The sequence below is a fragment of the Scleropages formosus genome, chromosome 13 (assembly GCF_900964775.1).
Source record: "Scleropages formosus chromosome 13, fSclFor1.1, whole genome shotgun sequence".
Taxonomy (NCBI): Eukaryota; Metazoa; Chordata; class Actinopteri; order Osteoglossiformes; family Osteoglossidae; genus Scleropages; species Scleropages formosus.
The window spans coordinates 24,469,231-24,496,874 of NC_041818.1; the positions used below are offsets into that span (position 1 = coordinate 24,469,231).

General features: G+C 53.8%; 2 protein-coding genes across 2 annotated transcripts; both read right to left on the reverse strand.

Moving 5' to 3' along the window:
• Positions 1 to 37: 37 nt before the first annotated feature.
• Positions 38 to 8,890, reverse strand: sash3 (SAM and SH3 domain containing 3). Its single transcript, XM_018733268.2, has 8 exons — positions 8,595 to 8,890; positions 5,700 to 5,795; positions 3,350 to 3,484; positions 2,656 to 2,797; positions 2,226 to 2,383; positions 1,933 to 2,139; positions 1,622 to 1,766; positions 38 to 969 (listed from the first exon to the last, which is right to left on the reverse strand). Exons 1-8 carry the CDS (start codon positions 8,655 to 8,657, stop codon positions 728 to 730), a joined length of 1,188 nt encoding a protein of 395 aa, XP_018588784.1. The 5' UTR covers positions 8,658 to 8,890; the 3' UTR covers positions 38 to 727.
• Positions 8,891 to 14,882: 5,992 nt separating this feature from the next.
• Positions 14,883 to 27,335, reverse strand: xpnpep2 (X-prolyl aminopeptidase (aminopeptidase P) 2, membrane-bound). Its single transcript, XM_029257683.1, has 22 exons — positions 27,183 to 27,335; positions 22,631 to 23,041; positions 22,151 to 22,218; positions 21,953 to 22,063; positions 21,773 to 21,836; positions 21,438 to 21,542; positions 21,265 to 21,351; positions 20,858 to 21,001; positions 20,481 to 20,582; positions 20,021 to 20,102; positions 19,706 to 19,913; positions 18,513 to 18,602; positions 18,015 to 18,124; positions 17,806 to 17,883; positions 17,646 to 17,717; positions 17,424 to 17,484; positions 17,268 to 17,337; positions 17,028 to 17,132; positions 16,752 to 16,811; positions 16,255 to 16,331; positions 15,901 to 15,990; positions 14,883 to 15,599 (listed from the first exon to the last, which is right to left on the reverse strand). Exons 2-22 carry the CDS (start codon positions 22,680 to 22,682, stop codon positions 15,402 to 15,404), a joined length of 2,034 nt encoding a protein of 677 aa, XP_029113516.1. The 5' UTR covers positions 22,683 to 23,041; positions 27,183 to 27,335; the 3' UTR covers positions 14,883 to 15,401.
• Between the last annotated feature and the right edge of the window lie 309 nt (positions 27,336 to 27,644).

Below are 27,644 nucleotides of genomic sequence, written 5' to 3' on the forward strand. Positions count from 1 at the left end.
AACTACATTTTTATTTGCTCATATAAACATTTAAAGACAAAAATAGAAGGCTAATCCATACAACGTGAAGCCACAAATAAGAACGGAACGAATATGTGTATGTACAAACTAACTAAAAATGCGACGATATTATGCGTGATTAGTTTTAAATATACAAGTCTTCAGCTCTGGAAAGAAGTTTCATAAAGACAAAGCTGTACAAGAGTGAGCTCCAGCAATGCACAAGAGCATGTTTTGTGTGCAGCTCTTTTGACCTGTTACAAGAACCACCCTGAGTGACATGCAAATTTGAACGTCAGTAATATTTATGAGACTCCGAGTGAACACAGATGCAAGCTGTCCATACTTAAAAATAATTGTTGGATAAAATGCTCATAAAAAGCTCAGAACAGACCAGATCCAGCCCACAGGTCAGTATGGAATCTCTCTAGTGGCAGCTGGATCAACCCTGGGTTAAACCACCTTAAATGTCTCATCCAGTCCGGCATTTTCCTGGTAGGAAGGAAGGTCCTGTCACCGCCTTGAAACCGACACCAGTGGGAAGGTAAAAGAGATGTGAGAATTTCAAAGTCAGAATGCGAGGCTTGAACGTGGAGACGTCCGAAAGGACCATGCTGCTCGCACAGTGGACGGGCTGGTGCTTCTGCCATTCTTGTCTCCTTCGTCTCGCCTGTGGTCCCTCTGCGAAGTGGTGAAGAAAAAAGCTTGGGGCCCCACCTTGCTTCTCCTAGGATGTGTCTTCCACTGTTAGGTCCTGCAGCTGGTCCAGAACAGCATCAAGCTCAGGTTCCAGGTCCTGCTGCAGTTCTGCTTCTGGTTCCTGTTTGGTCTGCGGTTCAGTCTGTGCCTCTGGCTCGGCTTCCTCGCGTCCGTTCTCCAGGTTCTCCGTGCTCTCGAAGCAGCCCGAGTCCCGGGTGGCCGGCGTCTTCTCGTTGCCATCCTCCTCTCCCTCATCAGTCTCCCCATCAGCTGCAGGCGGAGAAACAGCACATCAGCACCAGCACTGAGACGCCACGGCAACCAGTGACAACATGACCGTGATTTAGCCTTCATGTGTGAGGCGCACAGATTTCATCACACTGAAAATGGAGATCCAAGTGTTCATGGAACGTCTCCGTTCAAACCATGTGACACATAAGTGTTCGCGGTCACATTCCAGTGGAAAATGTTAGACTGCACCTGTAGGAAGAACTGATCCTCATAAAGGGTTAAGACCGTACTTGACCCTAATCTCAACCTTAGCCCTAACCCTAACCATGATCCTTAATCTTAACCACACCCCTAACCCAACCATGACCCTCACCTTAATCCCAACCACACCCGTAATCCCAATCCATGATCCTAAAAGTAATCCTAACCACATGCCTAATCCTAACCCTAACCATGATCATAACCCTAATCTCAACCACACCCCTAACCCAAACCATGACCCTAACCCCCACCAGGATCTTACCCCCAGTCCTAACCCTAACCTGTAACCCCAAGGATCTACATCATGTTTAAGGAAGGCTTTTTTCCCCTTTCCAAAAAGTGACCCGCTTCACACTAAAGGAAAACTATTAAAACAAGTGTTTGACCGTGCACTCGACCACATGCGTGACCGCAGATGTGTGTAGCGTACAGTCTTGTAGAAGCTCCGCGGTGGACAGCAGCTTCGAACGGTGATCTGGCTCCATGATGTTGAGCTCATTCAGGTGGGACTCCTTCAGACCCCGGAAATTGTCCAGGTTGTCAAAGCCATGCATGCAGAGGAGGGGGCTCAGCTCCTGGGGGGGCAGATAGACACAGCACACTGTTACACCAATGACACTCATGAGTGATTCCTCCATATGGAAGAACAATGAGGTGAGGAGCTCCACAGTTCGTAACACAAGGCGTTAATGTCAGCTGGAGCGCTATTCAAAGTACGTTGGGGGGGATCTTTGTGCTTACGGTCAGGCTGATCCTCTCCAGCACCTCTGTCAGGGTCTTCGGTTTGGACCTGTGGCGTTTGCCGTGGCCCCGCCTCTTCAGAGGGGGCGTGGCTTCATCCGGCAGAAGGGTCACGTAGATGAATTTGAAGGAGCCCACCTTGTTGTTGAGCTTCCCCGTCCAGGTGCCCACGGGGGGCTTCTCGATGATGTCGATGATGTCGCCCTTCTGCACGAGCAGGAAGAGCATTTATGAGGGGGACCCCCCCTGGCACCGGGCGCCGCAGCGGGTTCGCAGCACGGAGGCGCTCTCACCTGCAGCTTGAGGGACTCGATGTCGTATGGGCTGGGAGTGAAGTCTGTGTGAACGAGGGCGCGGCCGCAGAAAGGCCCGTTGTAAGGGGCGGGGCTGTCCTCCAAACGCATGCTGTCCCGCTGGCTGTAGCCACTGTCCAAGCTCTGCCTGTCCCCACCTGCAGGGCGGTGAACACACACACACACACACAGTGAGGAGTGAGGCCCTCTCCAGCCCACACCTTTCACAGTGCTCTGTTGACACTTGAGCCTGTTCATTCCTTTACTTTTCATCTGTCCATCTGTGGCACTTTGAGCTCGGTCACCTGACCACAAAAAACTACACTTCCCATAAACCATTGCAAGTCAATATCTTGCAGGAAGCCCCGCGTTAACGTGCTGCGTTTTTCTTCGGCGGATTTTGCGCAAACACTCAACCCTGTGCACTTACAGCCAGAGAACTGGCGGGACAGTGGCGGGTGCGAGGCGTCCTCCGATTCGCTGGAGCACATGGAGGTGCGCTGGCCGGAGCACAGGTCGGGCGTCCAGTCGTTGGACGCGGGGGACACGGGGCTGTCCTCCCCGCTCTCCAGCTGCAACACACATAGGCCCCTGAGTGAGCGCGTCCTATGTGCCAAAGTACGTTTGCATACATGGGATACACCGCTGAAGGGCTGTGAGTGTGTCCTACCAACAGGGGGCGCTGCGCTCCTTATTTTCCCTCCCACCATGAAACCAGCTTTCTAATGCAAGCTCCTCTTTACATAACTCATCTCCCACTCAGTGCGAGATGCTCGGAAGTGTCTTTCGATCAAGGACGCAAATCTGTTAAAATCTCTCACCTGTAATCTCAGTCTAATTAGAATGAAAAAAAGGCCCCGATTTCTCCTGGATCCCCTGTTCCGCAGCTTAGCTTTAGAAATTCATTTATTATTTGATTGTTAATAACCTAGAGCTTATCATGCTGTGAAGATTTTACTCCATTCCTACTACATCATTCTCCACCTGAGCCATTCATGTCTGTCCGCTTCTCGGAACCCTAGGAATATATCCGAAAACTTTTTTACTTCCATCATTACAGTGCACACTTGTCTGCCTGAGTTTTTCATTATTGTTATTATTATTATTATTATTATTATTATTACCCCCTCCTCCGCCAGGGTCTTCTGAACCATCTTGGAGGTCCTGCGGGTCATGGTACGCGTGATCACAGCTCGCCACCTTTTCCCCAGCTTACTGCTGCCTTTCCCAGAATCCTCCAGGGCCTCATCCTCCACGAGCTGAAAGAAGGTGTCGAGATGCGCGGTGAGCGTAGGGGGATCACGCGGTAAATACCAAAGTCATCCTTTTCTCTTTTCGCCAGGGAGTATCGAGGAGATGTAAGGTCGCTCTCCTGGCTGCCCGGGAGCTCAGCTAGGGAAGACCCTCATGTTTCATCCAGCTGAAGCCCTCGGACGAGACTACAGCGAGTCTGAGGCGTGTCATCCAGGAGTCTCAGAGAGGATCATGGGGGCCACATGTGTTGGGGGGGGGGGAAATTGTCGCAGGTTGACTGGTTTTCTGCTGTCGGAGGTGGTGGAGCTCCGACTCGAGGCCATGCAGTGTGATGACATAACCGCTGTTATTAATGCTGTTAATACGGCTTCTGCCATGGGGGGGTGTTGGGGGGTGTGGGGGGTGTCGGGGGGGTGAGGAGCCCGGCAAACTGCTGAGTGTGACGCGCTGACTGGAAGTGACTGCATGCGGCTCAGCCTGAGGGGAAGAAGGAACATGTAGCTATGGTGTGTGTGCGTGTGTTAGGGAGCGCGCACGCACACACACACACACACACACACACACACACACACGCACACACGCACACACGCACACACACGCACACACGCACACACGCACACACGCACACACGCAAGGATCCACGCAGCTGTTCCAGCGAAGGGCTCAAACCTGGACTCTGGAGTTTGGTCTGCAGCCTCGCATGGCTCCTAGAACTGTTGCGTCGAGTAGCACCCCCACCCCCAAACCCCCACAACCCCCCCCGCCCCCCGCCGAGCCTTTGCGCTGCAGCCGGAGCGACAACAGTACCGCTTTCTCATCACTGCCTCACAAACCACAGCACACCCACTGAAACACCGACACACACATACATACACATTCACACCTTAGCAGACCGTTGATGACACACACACACACACACACACACACACACACACACACACACACACACACACACACACACGTTGGCTTGTGTCCCTTTTATGACACACAGATGATCATAAAAAGCAGGGCCTGTTTTATAACTACATGAACACAGACAGCCCAGGGCTGCCCTATTTTGCCACTAACACAGAAAATAAATGATAATTTTCTCAAATAATTCACAAAAATTCTCACTTATTAATAACAGTTTCATTAAAAAGCTGAAGATCCGCTGTCCTATAAGCAAACATGATATGAGGAATCCTCTTTGATTGTCATACAGGTGACAATTTCCATAAAACTGTCACTGCGCAGTGAATAATTTATATCTATTTATTCTATTAACAAACGTTAGTGTAACAAAATAAGATTAGTTTTAGTGTTCGCATACGTGTCCTCATGAGCGATTACATGGAAAATAACTGAATTTATGAAATGAAAACTTTAAAAACATGAATAACTTTTATAAAATTTATGAAGAACATTTTTTTCCTTCTTCATGATCTGTATGTAACTGTATGTACAATAAAAATAATATGAATATGAATTGCGTATATTGTACGTGTACCTTTATTAATTTAGAGCGGTCCAAGGGGTCTCGGCCTGGATTAAGACTACGATATTTAGCCTATAATTAAGCACTGGTTCAGTGGATGTGTGTGTGTGTGTGTGTGTGTGTGTGTGTGTGTGTGTGTATGGAGGGGGCTGCAGAAGAAGGAGGAGCCCCCCTCACACCAGCATCATCCACCATCCAGGGCGAAACCCCAGAGGACAAAGTCACGACAGTCAATCGAGTGTCAGGTATTAAACGTGTGTGCGTATGTGTGTGTGTGCGCGTGTGTCACCCGACACACGCGACCGGGGGAAGTGACAGAGCTGGCGTTCCGCAGGTTTCCGTGGAGAGACGAGCAGCAGGACTTCTTTTTTAGCGTCTATTTGGAGAAGCGGCGTCCAGCAGGACTTCCTCCTGCACGCAGGCAGTGGAACTCGAAGACAATGTCAACGGCGTCCGTTTTACTGGTGCAGCCAGTAAATGGCGAGAAGAATGAAAGGCCGTGTGTGTGTGTGTGTGTGTGTGTGTGTGTGTGTGTGTGTGTGTGTGTGTGTGTGTGTGTGTGTGTACAGTACAGCGGTAACCCTGCCCCGTCCTGCTGCGTATCTCAGAATCTACCACGGTAAACCACAGTCCTTCCGATGCCACCTCGCAGCAACTCCGTGGACAGACGCGTCTCTGCGACACCGTGCGAGCCTTTGTCGGACCCCGTGCGGGGGATGGAAGGGTTAGGGTTCGACACTCACCGTCTCGCCCAAAGTGAACTCCTTGTCGGCCACCACGGGAGAGGTGGGCTTGGGCTTCATGAAGTCCTTGAAGCTGCTCGATCTCTGCAGCGAGAGCTGTAGGGACACAGAGGCTCGGTCACGGGTGCGAAGGTCAGAGCGAACGACAGCCGGCAGCCAGGAGGGAGCGCTGCGGTTAGGGGTGCGGAGGTGCCGCTGCTGCGACCTTCGCCTTACAGTGAAATCTAAGTCTGTCTCTTTCTGCTCTCCTTCCTTCACAGTTCACTTTAATTGTGACGCTTCGGGTTTTCGTTTCATCCTGCCGCTCGTATGTGTTCATGTCTAATGGCTGGTAGCACAGTGGTCACACCTGCTGTCGTTGGACCCAAAGGTCGCAGGTTCGAATCCCAGCTCCAGCTCTAGTGCCTTTGAGCAAGTTCCTGACCCTCAGTTGCCCCAATAAAGTTACCCAGCTGTATGAATAGGTGAACAATTGTAAGAAGCTTAACTTTGTAAGTGGGGGGGTGCAGTGGGTTGGACCGGGTCCTGCTCTCCGGTGGGTCTGGGGTTCGAGCCCTGCTTGGGGTGCCTTGCAACGGACTGGCATCCTGTCCTGGGTGTGTCCCCTCCCCCTCCGGCCCTACGCCCTGTGTTGCCGGGTAGGCTCTGGTTCCCCATGACCCCGTATGGGACAAACGGTTCAGAAAGTGTGTGTGTGTGTTAACTTTGTAAGTGACTTTGGAGAGAAGTGTCGTTTAAATAAAGGTGAGATGTGGTTGCTGCCATGTGCTCTCTAACAGTCCTCATGCTGTTCGCCAACTCGGAGTAAAGCTAATAAAGAAGTAACGGCAACAGCGTGAGCGAGGATCTGTTAAGTCAGCAACGAACGAGTGAAACGGCAAGCAGGATGACGGTTTCCTTCCCAGAATGCAGTGCGTCGATTCGGAAAAGGAGGGCGGCTGTCAGAGCGAAGCGAAGGTGGAGGCAGGGCGTGTATTTTAATTCCCGCTGACTTTGTGTCACCTTACCGCGATGCCAGGGAGACTTAATAGCGAGAACAACAGCGATCGTGGAAAATTATTAGCGTGGGACTGATTCGTACGCCCTCTGCTTGCGTTTATCGCCGCTGAGCCATGCGTCGCATCTTATCGGTGCCGTCCAAACGATTCTTAGGTATCGGCCTTGGGTTTCTTCAGCGGAAATGAAGCAACGCCGTTTTCTCTATTGACAGCCGTGGTCTCGTCCTTTATCTCTCCCCTCCCTTCCTCCTGAAGGCCTAACCGCAGAATGGGGGCGGAGCTTAGGCCAGCTACGTGCTCGTCTCAGAGCTCTTTTCCTTTTTCGCTTTATGCAAATCAGACCCGTTTTCTGGCAAGGTGTGACATCGTTAACAGCTCGACGCTGAGCAGGAAGCGCCGTGGGGGGGTGTCGCGGCCATAAAGTCGGGGGGTGCATGTGAGCGGAGTAAGAAAGTGCAAAAGGCGTTTTGTTTGCGCAGTCAGAACTATTTGAGATGTTTCATGATGCAGACGGGATGATGCACACCGAACATCTGAGCCCAGATACAAGTGGCGTTACAGCCGGAAACCTGCAGCAACGGAAGGCGGGTCTCCGAACGCATGTCAAGGTCACTCTTTTTGGAACGCATCGGTTCAGGCGCCCCCCGCAATCAAATGAAAGTGCATTAAATCACTTCGCTGACACTTTTCTCCAAAGCGACTTATGTGTTAAGCTACTTATAGTTATTCATCTATTAGTACAGGTGGGTCATTTTTACTGGAGCAATTTAGGGCAAACACTTTGCTCAGGGGTGCTACAGTAGTAGGCTGGACTTGAACCCGCAACCCTGGGATCTCAAAGCAGCAGCAGCAGCAGCAGCGCCATCCACTATGTCGCAAGCTGCGTTCTTCCCGCAGTCGGTTTCTCGACCGTACGGATGCGGAACGATGCCGTTCTGAGAAGCCGAGAGCGCCGGGGAAGCGAGAGCGCGTGGGCCACGCGGCGGTTCTGAGATGTGTCACTGCGAGCGGCGCCTAAAAACAGGTCAGAGCTGACCGTATCGGTGCGGTCGGGTAAGCGGGACACCCACGTCACTGTGGCGCTCGTGTGGCTGCGCCAATCCGGCTCGTCCCTGGGGAAGACTGGCGCTCGGACCCCCCAGGGGTGTCCGCGTCTGCAAGATGCCGAGAGGCGCACCTCGTACCCGAGTCTGAACCAGCCCCGGCGGCTTCGCGTCACAATGGAACGAGTGACTAACTTGTCACTCGGTTTCTCCTTCAAAAGGGATTCGGGTTTCGGAATGACGAGGCACACGTTTACCATGTTTTTAACTGCCTGGGAGAAGCTGTGCTCTAAAGCAGGTCACAGTTGTACACCTGTTGGTACTTGGCGTACTCTTTCACCCTGAAACGTACCTGTGACGCTGCAGTGCGGACGCGAAAGGATCTTCGGGGGACCTCCGCTTGCAAACTTTTACCAGCTTTGCGTCGCAAGCGCCACGTAACAGTTTGCACTACGGTACGGTTTACCCTTGGGCCCAGCAGCCAATCTTAACCCTTTACTGCGGCAGCTCAAGTGATTAATGTCACCTTAATGTCACGGGGTCCTTAACCACCTACTCTGGCACATCCTGAGTCTTCCCAATAGCTGTCACATGAATTAGAGGACAGCAGTGCATGAGGCAAAGCTCTTCCTGTTCAGCCATCTGCTGTGAGCGGGGGGAGAGGGACGGGGTTCGAGTGAGCTCCGCAAGCTCTTTGAAGGATCTCCTCAAAGGATCCCTTCGGAGGGCATCTCCGGAGGAGATCAAGATCCTTTCTCAGCTCCTACGGATCTGGCCTCGGGTGGGCTGCTGGTCACCGGCGACACCCCCCAGCCCAGCTCTGCGCCTCTCACCCACGTCCCCAAGGGGCTCACCTTCTTCTTCTGGACCTGCGCCGGCTCCTTCTCCGAAGCGTTGGAGGACTTCCGTCGCAGCATCTTCCCGGCGGTGCAGGGCGGAAATGGCGGCTTCTCCGATGGGTCGGGAGGGCGATGGTCCGACGGCCTCAGGCGCGCTGCACCTCGCGCTCCTCTCGCTCTAACGTCGCGGTCCTCGAGCGCAGACGGAGAGGCGGACGGACAGATGGAGCGAGCGGGCGAGCGAGAGAGCGACAGGAAAAGGAACTGTGAGAAGCTGTGCAGAGTGCAGGGCACGGAGTGAGCGGAAGTCACGTGGCGCCATAGGAAGCTCAAAATCAAACTTTTTTTGGGGTGCTGTTGAGGCAGGAAGCAGGACTATGGGCTGAGGCAGGTGGCAAATAGTCAACACCATAGCAACTAGTTGACTGCAACTTCTATCACCAGTCAGGCTATTTTAAATCTCGTTAATGGTAAAGGTATTACTGAAAAGAAAGGGAAATGGCACTAATTTGACCTATAATAGAAGGTAATTCATAACATACATCTTCATAATATTATAGGTAATATGAATAACCAAAAAGAAGAGAAAAAGTGTGAAAACAAGTCATGCTTTGTGGCATGTTCTTAGCGTTCCCGCTCACAATAATGACGAGATCATTTTAAAAATTATATACTGTATGGATGGGTGCAAGTTGAGCAAACACGCAGCGCTCACGCTGTGCCACTACGAAAAAGGGACCCAAGAAGTCAATTTCACAAGAAGTCTATATTTACGTCTTGCAAAACAGCACATACGCAACGGCAAATGACTGTATTTCATTGCGGATGAATCATCGCACGCGTGCGCACCATGACTGACGCCAAAACAACATCATTTTGTCGTTGTCTTCAGTACAGGGGTAGACATGGAGATGAGACATACAGTAGGCAGAACAAAAAAAAAACAAAAGAAAACATGTTCAAAGTCAATTTTATTGTCAGTCCACCTATTGTTCAACAATACAGCTACGCTGATTCGTTCAGATCACATTTTTCAACCAAAGCAACTTACAGTTGTTCACCTATTTGTACAGCTGGGTCATTTTGCCGGGGCAATTCAGGGTAAGTACCTTGCTCAAGGTACTGCAGCCGGAGATGGGATTCAAACCTGTGACCTTTGGGTCTAAAGGCAGCCACTACTCTATACATGACAGCACTTTCTGGTGCTGGTGGTGCTTTATTTTCTTGGGGACTTAAAAAGAGTCCCTGGGAAACTCTGTTTCTGCTTTGGTCTCCTGTGAGCGTCACGTCGCGGTTGGTTCTTCGTTCTCCGCCCGGGAGTCGTCGGGGCCGAGCCGATCGGCGTAAACGGGACAAGGAGGTCAGGGTCGTGTTGTAGAAAGGTGACAATCTGCCATGGAGGCGTCAGCCTTTGGAGGATTGTCAGGTCCCGCGGGAGCGCTCGGATAGGGGGCCTCGCTCCTGCAACGTGCCGCCTCTGCAGAGGAGCCGTAAACAGCCAGAGGAAGCGCCGCATGGGTCTGAGTGCGGATCCCGCGCAGTCCTGCAGTGACACAATCAGAAACTCTCAACGGATGCCTAGCAGGTGCAAAGGGGTCTTCGTAGAAGCGAAACCGCTATCGCAAACTCGGACCCGGGTCGCTACTCGCGGGTTGGCGCCCAAGTGCATCGTGGGAGCGCAAAGTGACGACACGCGCAGCTGATTGTCGAACGCCGTCGTTCTCCCGCGTCGCCCTCCTCCTTAGTGTCTAAGCCGAACCTCCAAAATAATACACACTTTAGCTGAGTGTGTGTTGATTCACACTGTGGTTTGGTACAACGAGGTATTTTTGCGTGCTGGTAAATCACATGACTCCTGCATGCCCTAGTTTAAAAAGAATACCAACTTCCTGCGTGTGCTTTTCACAGTAACTGGGCTTGACGCCAAAGAAAGAAAATGGAAACAAATGTCTGATAAAATCAAACCTGGACAACGGTACAATTTTTGAACAAAAGCCGCTGAAATATTTTGACGGCAGTAAAAAAAAAAAAAAGAAAAAAAAAGAGCAGCTGAATCTGTCGGTGGTGCGACTATTGGAGCCATTTCTCCAAAAGCATCATCACAGTTGCGTTGGACATGGATCTGCACTGACAAGCACGTGTAAATCGAATATCTCGTGAAAAAACCCTCTGCAGTCAAACAGCTTCTTTGTCACATCAGCCGCCCAGAAAAGCTCATGGGCAGAACTGCACATGCATTTAATGTGCAGTACTATGCAATAAATACACACACACAGAGTCTGAAATCGCTTGTCCCAAGCGGTGGTTGTGGTGAACCGGAGGCCAACTCAGTAACAGAGGGCGTGGGGGGGGACACCTGGGGGGGGGGGCGCCAGTCCACCGCAAGGCACCCCAAGTGGGACTTGAACCCCCGACCCACCCGAGAGCGGGACCCGGCCAAACCTGCCGCACCACCGTACCCCCCAAACGCAAGTGAAATGTACTGAAAAAGTAGTGCCTCTCAGTAGTCTTTAGCCTACTCAGTTTAAAACTTTGTTACAGGTGAAACAGAAAAAGAGAACTGAAAAAACGGGTTGAACCTGGAACGAACGATCGTGCGCAGATCGGGGTTCCAGGTTGTTAACCGCTGGGGTTCCTGCTGCTTGTGTCACAGCTAAGCAACGTCAAGAGTGCCCAGCAGTCGCAGGCCGGGATTGTCCCGGTGGGATCTCCCCGCTGCCGTGCCTCGGCCTACCGTGGCGTTCTCGGAAAGGTGCGACGCTGTGCGCCGACAGACTTGCAGCTTTCGCTTGTCAGGAAACTGCAGCGGCTTCACGGCAAGCGCTGTGCAAAACTGGTAAGAGTGGGTCTTCTTGAAAGCCCTGAACTTATTCCATCTGCTGACTCCGTTAGCTGTAGATTGACTCCTTTAGCCCAACATTGATCCTGTTAGCTCAAGATTAGTTCCTTTAACCCAACACTGACTCCGTTAGCTCTAGATTGACTCCTTCAGCCCAACATTGATTCTGTTAGCTCAAGATTAGTTCTTTTAGCCCAACACTGACTCCTTTAGCCCAACACTGACTCCTTTAGCCCAACACTGACTCCTTTAGCTCAACACTGACTCCGTTAGCTGTAGATTGACTCCTTCAGCCCAACATTAACTGTTTTGCCTTTGATTGACTTTGTCAGCTATACATGCACTCTGCTAGCTGTAGCTCTAGATCGACTCTGTTAGCTGTAGAGTGACTCCGTAAGCCCAGCTGACTCTGAGAGCCCAACACATGTACATTGAGCTCTATACAGATTCTGTTATCCTTGCAGGGACTCTGAAAATATAGTGTGCCTCACACAGGTACCATTAGCTGTACATGTATTCTTTTACCATGTTACCCACAGTCAAAGCCATACTCTTAAGCTGACATATATATACTGTATAGTATCTTTCCCGGGGGGTGCGTTGGCGCAGTGGGTTGGACCGCAGTCCTGCTCTCTGGTGGGTCTGGGGTTCGAGTCCTGCTTGGGGTACCTTGCGACGGACTGGCGTCCCGTCCTGGGTGTGTCCCCTTCCCCCTCCGGCCTTACGCCCTGTGTTGCCGGGTAGGCTCCGGTTCCCCGTGACCCCGTATGGGACAAGCGGTTCTGAAAGTGTGTGTGTGTGTGTGTGTGTGTATCTTTCCTATACAGTCTACAACTTTATGAGGCAGTATTATTTGCAAGTGCAGTTAAAGTCCTATTTCCTTAGTTATTCTGCATGACCACATTCATTTTCTTTGACCATGGTAATACACGCTACTCACCAGTTCAGTGTGCACTTTGTAATGGAAAGAAATCAATGGTGGGTTTGTTTGTGATCTGTGATAAAGACACCACTGTGTAGCCGAGCGTCAGCGAGGAGGTACTTTTTCTGAGTAAATCAGGGGATGACTTTGCGGTCTCCTATGGAAAGCTGATGGCACTTGTCCAGGTGGTTTCATCAGCTACGTACGCAATCAGTTCCTAACCTCAAAGTGATCTTTCTTCTCAAACTGGCCAAAGTTCACAGCAAAAGCTGCTTTCATCGTCAACAAGATGATGCAGGGATGGATGTTCCACAGGTCTCTCACCAGACTAGGTTTGCTAGTGGCTGTTGAACTGATGGGCCAGAACGGTGTTTGCGGAACTGCAAAAGGGACATTTGGAGCGGATTGCCCGAAACGCCAAAGGCAGCGTCTTGCTGTAAGATGTGCGGATGTGTAGACAATTTGGTCTTGACAGCAACTTCCTGTCGTGCCGCTACTGTCTGCCAGGTGTTATTCGCTGTTTCCTGCCTGGCTCAGGGTTATTTTAGGTCTCATATCTATGAAAATACGAGTGCTGTCATTCTGTTATTCTAAACTGGCAAGTACCAAAACGTGGGTATGGGCTCATCTGTCAACGTGCGCACTGTTCAAGACTGAATGATTTGTTTTATTGCCAGATAATAAAATTCAAACGAGTCCACAAGCCCAGACTAAGTACGACAGGAGCCTCTCACCTGGCCCATATGCAAGAGATCTGGTCCAAACCGATGGCGATTCTGCGCCCTCAATAACTAAACATACCGTACAATCCTGCAGTAAGAAAGATGTTCGGTTCATCAAGACCGAGATCTAAGTCCTCGGAAGAGAGTGGTTGTTAAAATAATTGTCATTTTTCAGCCCACGCGTTTATCCGAAGCAGTTTATACACTTGCGGGATGTAAACCAGCAACCTTTCAGCAGCAAGAGCACTGTGTTATGTGCGGTGATGAATCAGATGCTTGACTCCCGTACATGTGGCTCTCCCACCAGGGTGTCCACTAGTACAAGATCTCCACTGTCAGTGTCCATGCCAGCCCTTGCACTTCGAAATGCCCCCCCCTTCGAGAGGCGCAAACCCGAGCCCTTCGGCAGCTGTGCGGGAGGGTGGACGTCACCGCGTTCTGAAGTGACTGGGGGCAGCGGGTGGAGTCGTGTTTGGATGTGCCGCCTTATACCGGACGACTCGAGTGTGAATCCCAGCTCCTCCTGTGACACCCTCGAGCAAGGTACTTACCCTGAATCGGTACATGAAAAACTACCCGGAGGGAGAAAAGAGGTAAAGTGTTTTAAGCGGCTGTGCGGAAAACTATCAGGTAAATAAAAATGCGAATGACTATAGGTGAGCCGCTGGTGAGGAGGAAAGGCTATTTCACCGGCCGAGTCCAGCTGTACAAAACCAAGCCATCGGGGTAGTGGGGCGTGGCACCGGGAACGAGAGAGGATTCCCACCGGGGGCCGCAGCGCTACTGTCTCACCTTTTCCTTTTTCCTTTCGTTTTATTTCGACATGTGCTCTCTCCAGGTTCTCCTTTCGGTTCATGATTTCCACAGAAAAGCCCCGTGAGCTGGACCGCGTCCAGGCCTCCCTGCTGAACGCCGGCAACCAGAGCGTTTCGATGCGGCGCGGCCGTGGGCCTCGCTACGGCCAGGCTGCAGAGAACCACCGAGCGCCGTTTCGCAGGAGGGCTCAGGGCCAAGTGCGTTCCGCTCACGTGTGTCTCGCGGAGACGCGTTTTGGACCGATGCCTTTGTTCTGAAACAAGGACCGAAGAAAGCCCGCAGAGCCGCGGGCGCACCGGAAAACTGCGCCCGTGCACCTTCCTCTCGCGCCGGCACAAGGGTTGCCTGGCAACAAGCGCTCTGCCGGCGGAAGCGCTTCACGTGCGGTAAAGGCAGACCTCAAAGGCGCCATCCAACGGTGTTGGCGGGGGTGTGGGGCTGGGTGGGGATGGGTGGGGATGGGTGGGAAACGGCACACTCTGCTGTGTACCATGGTACCAGGGACCCAGTGTGGTCTTTCACTGCAGGGCGGAGAGCTGCAGACAGAGAACGCTCTGTTTATTTCCTGCCAGGATCACCCTTAACCGCAGCGCAGGAGGCACACGTGACCTTGTGCTTGACAACACTGATCGGTTACAGGTTTTATCATTCGTTTCCAGCTGTTTCCCCCCATGCCCCACTCTGGGGGGTGTTAACTCACTGCTGGTTCACCCACAACTTCTGCCTGCTTCTCTTTGCATTTATTCATTTAGCAGATGCTTTTCTCCAAAGCGACTTACAATGTTGGCGTACTTTTAATTATTTACCCATTTGTAGAGCTGGTTAATGTTACTGGAGCAATTTTAGGGTAAGTACCTTGCTCAGGGTGGGTCTGGGGTTCGAGTCCCGCTTGGGGTGCCTTGCGATGGAGTGGCGTCCCGTCCTGCGTGCGTCCCCTCCCCCTCCGGCCTTAGGCCTTGAGTTGCCGGGTTATGCCCCGGTTCCCCGTGCCCCGTATGGGGCGGGCGGTTCGGACGGACGGACCTCGCGCGGGGGTGCTATAGCCGGAGGCGGGGTTCGAACCTGCGCCTTTTGGGTCCAAAAGCAACAGCTCTAACCACCACCAGCTGTCCCTTCATGAAGATCATTCCACTGGGGCCAACAACGTTATGGATCAATTTTATTTAGGCTCACGCATGATGCAAATTGTCAGCGTAAAACACTGTACAGTGCTTACATGTCGACATAACTGCTGTTCACCTTTAATAATCACGAAGAAACGGAGTCACGTGCAGACAGAAATTTGGGAAAGAGCTCGAGACGCTAAAAGTTAAAGACGGTATTTCTCTGACTTTGGGAAGCGGTGACATTTTTGTCGCACAAACACAACGGTCACAAGCGAGACGAAAACCCAATTCAGCAAAGCCCTCACGTTCTACATTAACAAGAAGCTTTCATATAAAGAGTCCCTGAAAAGAGTGGAGCGAGCCACTCCGCAGCCTTGTGTGTGTGTGTATCCGAATGGTGTTGAGGCCCAGTTGGGTTTAGAACACCAGGAGCAGCACTCCAGTCATCACCACCAGCGCTGAGGGGCTGGGGCCGGGGCTGGCGTCTGCGGCAGCGGACAGGAAGGGCTCCGTGTTCGTCATCAGCCAATCAAATTCCTCGCTGAGGTTCTGCTCCTTCAGCACGGGTCCCAGCGTCGTGCGGATCTTCAGGTAGTACGAGTCCAGCCACCGGAGCTGCGGGTGGGGGGATACGGCTCCGATTGATGGAGAGCTCTCTCTCTCTCCGGCACGATCCGCTTACACTCGTTCGTTTCGCCAACACTTCCCTCTAAATCCCCTTACGGTGATTTACCATTGATACGTGTTAAGCTAATTATCTTCCTCCAGGGTAGTACAGCAGGAGGTGAGATTCGAACCCGTGACCGCCGAACCCAAAGGTCAGCAGCTCTAAGCGGTCCGTCACCCGCTACCTCAACAAAGTGCCAACACCGATCCGGCGTAAAAGCCTGTCGGTGCGAGCAGGTGTTGCCCTTACCTGCTCTGGGCTCAGAAGGGACGTGTCGATCAGCTTCCGGTCGTAAGGCACCAGCGACACCGTGTCAAAGGTCAGGTAACCGTGACCGTGCTGCAAAGGAGAGACACACGAGCTGCAGCGGGACCCAACGCACCTGGACCCCTCACCAACGACGGGTTTGTGGAGGTCATGCGGGTGACATTGGGTCGAAGGTCACAGGGCTTCTCACTGCAGGAGCCTCCCACAGGAACCTCGTCTTTAACACTTTGCCACAAATCTCCGCAGCTGACTCGTCTCTCAGGTGGACCTTTACATGTCGATACGACTCGTTTACATCGATTTGCTGCCAAACGGGCGACCGACGGTGCGCGGTACCTTTGTTTTCGCAGGTACAACAACAGCGACGTCTTCGATCCTTATTCCAAAGTCGTTCTCCTTGTAATATCCAGGCTCTGAAAGGGATTTCACCACAATACATCCATGTTTAGCGAGATGGGATGAAGAGTAATGTGGGGGGCACGGCCATGCCGGTTTGTCGCTAAAGACGGGCCGCGCACCGAAAAGCCCCCCCCGGGGTTGCGCGGCCGGACGAGACCCGTCCCTCGATACCACCGCAGTACCCTTGAGCGAGGTATTGCCTTGAACTGACGTGCTAAAAATACCCAGCTGTGTAAATCGGTTAAATAAAGTCACACCGGATGAAAAATGTCCGCTAAGCAAGGAATTAATCATTCGAACGGCTGGAGAAATGTACACGTGGACGTGTCGGAGCCGCTTTAGATTTCCTTAGGTAAGCTGTATGTATGGCGACGGCGCGATTAACGGGGCCACGCGAAACAGAGCCGTCCTCCCTCCTGCAGCCGGGGTCTTACCGATGGAGGTGAACATGCCCTCCTGAAACGGGATGTTGTTGGACTGGAAACCCACGGGCCCTGGGGAGGAGTGGGGGGGGGGAGGGGGGATTAGAGGGAGGATGATGGGTCGCTCTCGGTTTTTCACACACGGATCGGAGCGACAGCCTTGGCGTGGGTGACACCTCACGGCACAGGTGGCGTTACGTAGAACTACGCGGGGAAGGAAACCACGAGCTCCGGCCCACACGCACTTTTGGCTCAGAGCCAGCCCGGCAACGCGAAGCGCGGCCTTACATTCATGGACCCCGAAATAGTTCCCCACGCCGTGTCCCGTTCCGTGTCCGTAGTTCAGGCCGACCTCCCACAGCGCCCTGCGGCCCAGCATCTCTATGTTGATACCTAGAAAGAGAGGCGCGCATGTGAGAGAAGAGGGCCACCTTGTGGAGAAGCCGCGAGGGCGTTGCTATAGCGACCCAGACGGCGCCGTCTCTACGAGCGTTTAGAGAGGGTCCTTCGGCGCGATGACACACGCACCTCTCGTCCCCGCGGGGAAGACGGTTCTGGAGATCTCGATATTCCCCATCAACACGCGTGTGTAGGCCTCCTGGAGGTGCACATGGGGGGACGCGTCACGCGAGACGACGCGCGCTTCTTACCCTCGATGCCGTGCTCCGGCAGGCCGAGCCTTACCTTTTGAAAGTCGGTGGGAGTCCCCCAGTGAAGGGTGCGGGTGATGTCGGTCGTGCCGTCGCTAAGGGGGGAAAACACACTGAAAGGAGGAGCCGCGGCAAAGCGGGGAGCAGAGAGCTGCTTCCGCGCTAAAGGAATTAGGAAGAAGCGCAGCTTTGCGACGGAGCTGCTCGTCTCCCTGCCGGGATCCGGCTGCGCTCGACAGCTCCGTACTTCACTCACAGGTACTGTCCCCCCGAGTCGATCAGGTACATCTCCTCCACTCGCAGCTTCCGGCACGTCTCGTCGGTGGGGCTGAAACGCAAGACGACGGAGAGCTGGGCGCGGGGCCGCTGGCGCGGGCGAGCGGGCGCGAGGCGGCCGACGCGGCGGCGGGCGCTACCTGTAGTGGGCCAGCGCCGCGTTGGGTCCGCTGGCCGAGATGGTTTCAAAACTGCTGCCCTTGTTCAACGCCTGGTTGCTGTGTCGGAGGGGGGGCGGCGAGAGCGATAGACAAATAGGACAGGTGAGGGACAGGGAGCTCGTCGCCGCGTGCGCTCGTGTCGGGGCGCGTGTTTCGGCCGCGCCCGCGCAAGCGAGCCGGTCCCCGACCTGCGGCAGTTTTCCACAAAGCGAGCGGCGGTCAGTTCCGTCTCCTGGCCTCCGGGGACGTTCTTCTCCAGCCAGTAGAGAAGCTGGATGACCGCGACCGCATCCCTTACCTGCAGAGCACACACACGCGCGCACGCACTTATCAGCATCTCATCTCTCTCTCTCCGGAAATGGGCACCGAACCACAGGGCGACGAGGACTTAGTGGGGACGTGCGCGGGAAACCTCGATCCTTCTCGTACCCGGTCCACCGCCCGTGTGTAAACAACGCGACGTCGATGCAAAGCTCGCGCATCGTCACGGGAGCCGACCGGACGGCCCTCTTTGCAGCCGGCGGAACCGCCTGGCGTCTTCGGGCGCCTTTATGGATTTACGAGAAGAAATATCCGCGGCTCCATAAAGCAGGGCTGTAAAGCATGTGCTTACGCCGTGCCTGGAAATGCGGCGACCGCGGCGGCACCGGCGTCGGCGGGGATGACGTGTCGGCGCCCCTCCTTACATGAGCCCGTCTCAGCACGTGCCGCTCCGTCTCGTCCTTCACCGCTTTGGCGATGAGCACCGGGGAGTAGTCACTGGTCAGCAGCTTCTCCTGGGGAAGGAGGAGAGGGAGAACAGGGAGAGGTGGGAGGGTGAGCTCAAGAGGAAGAGATGGCGCCACATTAGGTAGGAGCCCTTCTGGCATCCGGGAACAGAGCAAACACGGTAAATGGTTCCCAAGTGAACGACGTGAGTCGCTTAAAGGTTGAAGGAGGAGGCGACTCGTGAACTGCGGCAGAGATTCACTTTATCCGGACAGCAGGTGGCGTAACAGTTATGGCTTCGTACTTGGGATGCGAAGGCCACTCGACCGGTTCAAGTCCCGAAAGGGCATAATACAAGCGACACTTTCACTCGGGACGACGGGGTCGGGCCAGAGCGCAACTGATAGAGTCATCATCGCCTGCTGAAGACTCGTAGCACGGCCTAAATTAAATGAGAAGTTAGTGGAAAACTTGCCAAACGCAACATTGCAAATAAACGACGAAGCAGAAGCCAATAAAGAATATTCACCTTGTGACCTTTTTTCCGTTCCAAACGATTTATATCATCCGCCTTCTAGGCTTTTTTTTAACGACCTCCAAGATCGCTTGGAGCGCCGAAACCCTTTTCGTGCTCGTATCGCCTTGCTCTGACTGTATGGCGGTGAGACGGTGGATTGAAAAGAAATGCGAAACGTATGAAAGCACGGCGAAGGGGTTCTGCAATGGAGTCATGTGATTCACTGGAGAGTCAGCTGTATAAATCACACACGCAGACTGAAAGTGCCAGTCCCAAGCAGGGTTGCATTGAACCAGAGCCTAACCCAGCCACACAAGGCACAAGGGACACACCCAGGACAGGACACCAGTCCATCACAAGGCACCCCAAGTGGGACTCGAACCCCAGACCCACCAGAGAGCAGGCACAGGCCAAACTCGCCGCATCGCCGCACCACCGTACCACCGGCTGCATAAATCACGTTCTGCTATTTATCCATCGCGTTACATCCTATTAAAAGCCGTGTCACGGCAGAAGAGAAGCGACCAGCCCCGATTCACCCTTTCCCCACCATCCCGGCTCTTTACACCAGTTCGGCAAGCAGGCCCGTGTCTCTTCCCGTCTGCACGGTTTCTGTGCTCTTTTCCAGCTCTATGTCGCCGGTGCCAGGTTCACCTCGGGAGCGATGATCTCGAAGAGCGCCTGGGTGGTATACTCCGTGCCGATCCACACCCTCACATCGGGCTGCGCCACGTAGCTCTGCAGGTGCTGGCGGACGCTCTCGTACCCGGGCAGCTGGACGCAGTGGGGTCCCTGGCAGGGCGATGACGCGTTGAGGTATTCCCTGAGCTCCTCCGGGACTCGGCGGTTGTGTACGAACAGCCTGAGGACGAGACGGAAACGAGGGGGAGGGGCGAGAGAAGGTCACGGGCCGGAGCCTCGTAACGTTCCTTTGGGGGGGGGGGGGGGGGTTTGCACTATTGTACTTACCAGATATTGTCGAGGGTGAGCAGGGTGTAGGAGTAAAAGAAGGGGTTGTAGGGGATGTCATTGCCGCGGAGGTTGAACAGCCCTGAAATGCAACACACGGCTCAACGTACAGCTCAAACGCTACCGAGAAAAGCGGTCGGAACCAGTCGCCGAGGCAGCTCGGCTCAGAATCGGGCCCGGGGTCGGCTCGGCGACGCGATGCAAGAAATACCGACACCCGCGATAGCGCTCTGCCGATCTTCGTTCGCTGCAATCCACACGCTTCGGAATTCGCCAGCTGGCGGAACAGCGTGTGACGTGTTGGAGCTCCAGGTGCGGGGCCCGGACGCGCGCGGCAGGCGTGCGCGGGTGCGAACTTCCTGTCGATCGGTTGGCTCGGCGAGCGCGCCTGGAGAAACGCGAGAGGGGCGGAGCGGGCGCCGTCAAGGGGAGCACGCGAGCAACGCGACGGAACCCTTACAGGCCGTCTCGTCCAGGGCAGACAGCAGGACGGCCGTGGGCTCGTAGGGGTTCTCCATCATCCGCTCTCGGATCTCGTCCACCTTCTGCTGCCAGCTTCTCTCTGGAACGCACAGCGGAAGAGCAAACGCATCAGCGAGGAACCTCTCTGACGCCGCCAGGACCGGCTTTATGGCTCCTCTATCTACACGGTGCCCAGACGCGGGAAGAGGAGCTCGCGATGGAAACGCGGAACCTGGCGCCCCCCCCGGATCTGTATAGCGGGTCATAAAGTAACTTTTAATGGCAGCGACTATTATTCCTCCACGACGTTCTCGCATTGTTTCGAGGTCTTTACTATCTGGCCGTAGGTCAGGGACAGGGATTAGCGGCACGCACCCACGAAGGTGTCCTGAAGGCGCGTGAGGTTGTCGGGTGGGATCTCCGGACGCCCCTCCCACAGCTTGTCCACCAGGTTGTCAGCGATGGACTTCAGGACGCGGTTGGCAGGAGCCAGATGGTCGTGAAAGGCCCGGAAAGTGTCTGGAGGGAACGGAGGGTTTTGGTGAGCGAACGTCCATAAGACAAGCGGAGCGATCGGTCGCAGTCGCGGCGTTTCGCTCCGGGCGAAGGACCTGGACTGCTGACCAGAGGGTCACGGGTTCGGCGCCCTGCAGCGATTGTGCCGTTGTGCCCTTGGGTCGGACGCAAACTACAGCGCCGGGTACGTTTTAAAACTCTGTAAAGTGTACTGGATTATGAAATATGAATAAAAACAGCGTAGATCAGGGTAGGGATCCGCTCACCAATGGAGAAGAGGAACGGGTCGAAGCCGATCTGCTGGCCTGGAGGAACCTCCTGGATGAGCCACTGAGCAATGCTCATTACCGAGGCTGGAAAGGGAAAACGCAGGTCAGCGCTGACGGCTCCGGCGAAGTTCCCTCCGCCGAAATACCTCGCTCTGCCGGGGTCTCCTTACAGTCTCTCTCCAGCTCCCAGTTGCAGTCCATCTGGCGCTCGGCCTGGACCCAGTACCGGCTGTCCGTCCACAGCACGGCGCGCGTCTGCGTCACCACCGCCGTGCCTGGACAGAGGACACACCTTCAGCGCGAAGCCCTCTGTAGCGAGTGTGTGGCACGTGAAGGAAGCGAACCAGGACAGCGAGGACATGTGATGGAGCCCAAGGAGTGTGAGAAGACCCTTCTAGAACAATCTCATATCTTAGCAAGGGGAGACCAGCCAAGTGGTGGACAAAGCACAGGGGCCCCGTGGATCTCTCAGCGGGGGGTTGGACCGGGGTGCCGAGAGACGTACCGGCGGAGCCCGTGAAGCCCGTCATCCAGGCCCTCCGTGCGTCGCGAGGGGCGATGTATTCGCTCTGTGGGACGGCGTGGGGGGAGTGGCGGTGGGGAGAGGGGACAGACACACAGGGGAGACATCAAGGCGACGCCATTTAAGAGCGAACGTGGGATGAGAGAAAGGGGCGGGGCTTACCAGGTGGGCGTCGGTCCCTGGGATGATGTAGGCGTGGATTTTGAGCGCGCTCATTTCGAGCCGGAGGCCCTGCAGCTGCCGGGTGCTGTTGACGACCGTCGGAGGGAGGTACTGCGACACACGATGACAAGCGGCTCAGGGTGCGAGCTGTGAAAGTGTCCATGAACCCCCCCCCATTGTATGCTGCAGTGCTCCTACCGGTGGGTTGCTGGTGCAGTTTCGGTCGCTCCCCCCATTGGCTGCGCAGAGGACCCCTCTCCAGCTCCCTGCCGAGGCATCATGGGAAGAAAACACAGTGGAAAGGGACTCAATCCTGCCTTTCGCATGGAGGAAGGGTTAATCTGAGGGTCAAAGGTGGCTCGTCCCAGTGACCGCGGTCACGGTTCTGTGAGTCCGAGACCGTGTGGCGGGGGGGACCGGGGAGGTGCGTTCCAATCGATTGGACCGATCGATCCGCGTCGACCAGAACTGTGCTTTTCCCCCTAGACCCCGCCTCGCGTCGCCCGGAGAGTTCATGTTGCACAGAAAGCGTGTGTTCGGTTTATGCATCGCACAAAGGTCGAAATTCACCGGGTGGATACACCCTGCCCGCCCCCCACCCCGAGCCCTGACCCGCACCGCGAGGCGAAGCGAAACGTGAGACGCTTGCTGTGGCTGCGTGACTCGCTAAGGCCTTACCTCCCAGTGTGAGAGCGGACAAGAGGACCCAACAGGACCGCAACCGCAACATGGCGCACGAACTAGCGGGTCGCACCCTGGTCCGAAGCACGAGAGGCTCAGCTGCTCCTCCGGCACATCTGCTACCGCTCACGGTTCCGCCCACCCCCTTTATCCGACTCCGCTGCCGCGATCACGTGCGGTCGCCGCTCGGGGTGGAACTCCAAGGTCCGACCATAAAGGGCAACTTGCAGCTGTCACATCCTTCCACACGTCAGGCGGCTCCTTCCTGCGGGCAGCGCAAGCAGCCTGGTAGGGATCGTGGGCTTCCTGTCCGGCCGGGGCGGCTCCTCCCCGCTGGGGCCCGACCGTTTGTCCAGCGGGAGTCGGTCGTGGGCATCGGCTCTTACTCCTCACAGGTTGGGCTGCGATCTGAGACACACACACACACACACACACACAGATGCTCGGGAGTTGGTCCGTTCCTCTTAGAGTGTTATTATTTATGTTGTGCTGGTTGGTGGGGTGGGGGTGGGGGTGGGCAGAGGCAGCTACAAGGGAAGGATCTAGATGCAGGACAGCAGGATTTCCAGCAAAACGGGTTCCACCGTCAACCAAGGAAACACATCCTCGTGTCTAAATGGTCCACAGAGACCTATGGTTTACACAGCTGGGTAAGTTTACAATTATTTACCCACATATACAGCTGGGTAGTTTTACTGGAGTAATTCAGGGTAAGTACATTGCTCAAGGGTACTACAGCTGGAGGTGAGATTTAAACCTGCAACCTTTGGGTCTAAAGGCAGCAGCACTAACCACCCAACTTCCGTGGGAACTACTGAGAGCATGGTACGACAACAGGACAGGGACATTTGAACCTGTGATCAATGAGCTTTGGGGGGGGCGAGGGGGCTCGAACCACTATGCCACCTACTGCCCTGAGCATCACTAACACAAGAAATTCGATACACGTCTTTGGTCGTCATGCCTGCTGCTTTTCAGCCATTATAAATTCCCGTCCAGCGGGTGCAATGTTCACCGGGGGGGAGGGGGTTTCTGGACAGCGGTCCATCATCGGGTCGCGGTGATCCGGAGCCTATCCCCGAAGCACTGGAACAAGGCTGAGGGAGGGAAACTCTGGGCGGAACGCCAGTCCATTGCAGAGTACTTTTATTATATTATTTTTAATTATTATTTTATTCTTTATTACAATTCATTTTTGATTTTTTATAGCTTCATCATTATTTTTGAAAAACTACATTTTAGGAAAGACACACGAAGGCTGGAGGAGGCACAGCTGTGGAGAATCCACTACGCATATCACCGGCAGCAACTTTGACCCCACAACTTTCCCTTAGAACAGTGTGAAGCCCCAGCTGCCCAACTACGGCAGGTTAAGGATCGTTTCCAAGGGAACGTTAGGACTTGAACCTACAACCCAATGCTGACAAATGCACTTCTTCAACCATTAACTCGCCTTTCACTTCGAGAAGCACCCGGAAGACAAAGTCCTGCCAGTTGGCCGCCCGTTTGGATGAAGGTGCCAGAAGGTTCCGGTGCAGTCCAAACAGGCATGTCTTTTCACTTTTTGAATATGGCAATGTATACCAAGAGGACACAAAGGTCCAGAAACAAATCTGAACCATTATACCTCTATATCAAATAAATTATATAACCTCTATATTAAATAAATAAATGATAAATTACAAATTATATTGCATATATAATAAAATATATTGCCATGTTAAATAAAAAAGAAGAGCAGGGAGCAAAGGCCACTGTGAGTGTCTGTAAGTCCCTCAGGTACCAGCAGGGGGCGCCGCCCCACAACCTGCACTCAAGGTCAAGTTTTCTGGAAACCAGCATCCAGTTTCTGTCCCAAAGTCTAACATCCCGTAGATTAAAATCACAATAAAATTTGTCCGACAAACCCTAAATTATACGAGTGCTGTTTATTATTATCATGCTTTCAATATGAGTAAGCCATCTTTCAAAGTATCATCAAAGCATCTCAACATCAAGACAATTACCTTTTATTCTAACAACTGACTGAGGAATTTATATTTACATTTACATGTATTTATTTAGCAGACGCTTTTCTCCGAAGAGACTCCCAATGAACTCTTTGTAGTGTTATCAGCCCACACATCTTATTCACCATGGTGACTTAGACTCCTAGATACACTACATACACTGGTCACTCATCCATACGTCAGTGGAACACTCTCTCTCTGTCACTCACACACTGCGGGTGAACTTGAACAGCATGTCTTTGGAGTGTGGGAAGAAACCAGAGCACCCGAAGGAAACCCACACAGACACAGGGAGAACATGCAAACTCCACACAGGCTGAGCTGGGATCAAACCCACATCTTCTCGCACCACCCAGGCATTGTGAGACACCAGTGATTTATTACTATTATGATTTATTTATCTGGCAGCTGTGAAAGCTGAATTATACCATGTCAGGAACTCAGCTTTTCACTGATTTATACAGCATTTTGTACAGCAGGGTATTCTAACAGGGTTGCTTGACCGAGGGTACAGCAGCAGGAGCAGGTTTGGAACAGGGAACCTTCAACACACCACTTGCTGCCCGACTCGGACAGATCCAGTCCCTAACGGTGATTCGAGCGAAACATAAATGTACAGCTGGCGGCTTCGCAGCACCGAAGGTGAAACACTGGAGTGAGCTGCGTGCGGTACGACACAGCACGTGTCGCTGTAGCCCATGTGAGCTGCGCCCACAATTGTGCCTCTGTAGAAAGTCCACCGCTTATCATCAGGGCGGCACCGTGTTCATCCAGCAGCCCATTCCTCCCAAACCTGATCAGCCGGAGCTTTCCACCTCACCTTGTCATTTTCACTCCCAAGCCCGGAGTTATGGATGGGTTTTAATAAACGGTAACCCTGGCAACGAGCCCGTTTCTTTCGGCAGATGAGCTGCGGTGACATATGGATTTGGCGCTGGGGTTGCTTCGGGTCAACGCGATGAGGACCGACTCGTACACAAGATAAGATCCACAAGTGAGAGGAGAAGGAACGAGCGCAATAAATAATACAGCAGACATCTGCTGCGATCGACCTGCAGTCAGCAGGTTGGCAGAGGGTCACGCTCAGGGCATCTCCGCTGAGCTCGCGGGACCCAGAGGGCGCAGAGGCGTAACCTGTTACCCGACCGTTCCCTTTGTTCGAGCGCTAATTCGGCGGTGAAAGAGAAGGGCAGAACATCAGTCTTCAATCCGTCCGCTTCAAGTCCCGGGCCCTTAACCGTTTCATTCCTTCAGGGGCGGTCACGGAGCCCCCTCGGTCCCCGGCTGCAGCCGAACCCCATGCCCCGCCTCTCCGAAACGTGGCGCATTTGGAAAGACCTCCAAAGGAAAATAGAGACCTGGTCACACAGCACCTCGAAACCAGGTGCTCGTCCCCGAGGCCCTCGGCCACCGGGTCCCGAGGGTCACTTTTGAGCCCCCTGGTCTGCCAGCAGTAAATGACCGCTCGCTTCGCCAACCTCTGATTGCACCAAATGACCTCCATCTCCATCCGCTGTTGCCGTTTTAATCCCCTCCAAATGTTAATGGCGCTCAGTCTAATGCGCTCGAGATAAAGTCCATTTGATTTCCTTTGGGTCCGTTGTCTATTTTCGGCCTCCGAGCTGCAGGTCAGGTCTGCGCACCAAGGCGGTCGGATCTGATTGTGCCGCGCCGGAGAAATAAAAAGCGTGATTTCTGAGTGCGCGCATGTGTGTCATAAGCAGTGGACACGACCCCGACATCTTGAAGGTATTACATATTTCGGCCGATTGCGAAGAATAACTCACTGGGGCCTTTTTGGCCGCACAATTCGACGTCTTTTCACGCATCGCCGGGAGGGGTCGTCTCCCGGAAACGCGGGGGAGCGCAACTGAAACCAGACCGCGGAGCGAGATGGTGGGACATGGAGACGATGTGTGAGTGCAGGGGATGTGACCCAGAGGCGGTTCAGTCCCACGTGTGCTCCCCCACCCGTCACCATGGTCTCACCCCGTCTCCTCGAACCCTCTCGGGACAGAGACATGACGTACAAACAAAGGGACGCACCCACCTCGACACACTGCAACACTGCTCTACCTATGGCTCCCACGCACAGGAGCTCCAAAATCAAAAGCCCGAAGGTTCTTTGTCGTTCAGTGCAGTGGAAAGATCTCCCCCTGTCCCTCAGAGCTGCTGAATCCCTCTCGACATTCCGGAAGGGTCTCAAAACACACCTCTTTCAGACCCACTTTTCTCCTGATCTCCTTTGTGCTCCATAAACCTGCACTCCACTACTTCTGTTTAAAACAATACTCTCTAGCAGTTCTACACCCAGCTAGTCCTGTAAAGTACGCTGGTTAAACGGTGGTGTTGCACCAGTTCACTGCACTTCCATCGACCGTGTCCACCCATATCTCTCATCCTTTGTGGATTCGCACTTCTGTTTACTCTGAGTTGTACCTTGATTTGGAGAACATCGCCAACTGTGAATAAAGGCACCTGGACACACAAGTGATGGGGGGGGTTGTACTGATATCCAAGTGGTGCACTTAACCTGTCACCTGTTTCCACTGGTCTCCTGGAGGTAGGAGACAATGATGGCGACTCCCGATTGCACCGTGGTCCGGCACGGTCGATCGACGTAGCGCTACAACCTGGGCATGCGTGGAACACACTCCACACACTGCGCTGCGCTCAGAGAGACGGTCTGGGAATCCTGAGAGCACACTCCCCTTTTACGTCAGCGATGGTCAGGATGCGCGTCGAGAAGCTTGTGGTCTTGACCAGCCTGTACTTTGTTCCCATCCAAGTGCAGCCAGGGCTTGAATGAGAACAGGGAGCGATTTCAGGATGGGTGTGTGTGACGCGCTGGAGTCCACGCAGGAGCTGCCAAACACTCTCTCAGTCCCCTCTGGGCTCCTTCTCCAGCAGAGCTCCCAAAATCATGCGTTTCTTCTTGCTGTCTGGCGAATCGGTCCTCTGCTCTTCGCTGCCACCAAGTGGCACCTGCATGAAATGCGGAG

Bases quoted from the DNA above. Each gene is read 5' to 3' on its own strand.
- xpnpep2 (XM_029257683.1), bottom strand. From the start codon at position 22,682: ATGTTGCGGTTGCGGTCCTGTTGGGTCCTCTTGTCCGCTCTCACACTG. The intron at 22,219-22,630 runs GTAAGGCCTTAG...ATGCCTCGGCAG, and splicing joins GTCCGCTCTCACACTGGGAG to GGAGCTGGAGAGGGGTCCTC. The intron at 22,064-22,150 runs GTAGGAGCACTG...CGTGTGTCGCAG, and splicing joins ACTGCACCAGCAACCCACCG to TACCTCCCTCCGACGGTCGT.
- sash3 (XM_018733268.2), bottom strand. From the start codon at position 8,657: ATGCTGCGACGGAAGTCCTCCAACGCTTCGGAGAAGGAGCCGGCGCAG. The intron at 5,796-8,594 runs GTGAGCCCCTTG...GTGTCCCTACAG, and splicing joins CGCAGGTCCAGAAGAAGAAG to CTCTCGCTGCAGAGATCGAG. The intron at 970-1,621 runs GTACGCTACACA...CTCCGCCTGCAG, and splicing joins CGCGGAGCTTCTACAAGACT to CTGATGGGGAGACTGATGAG.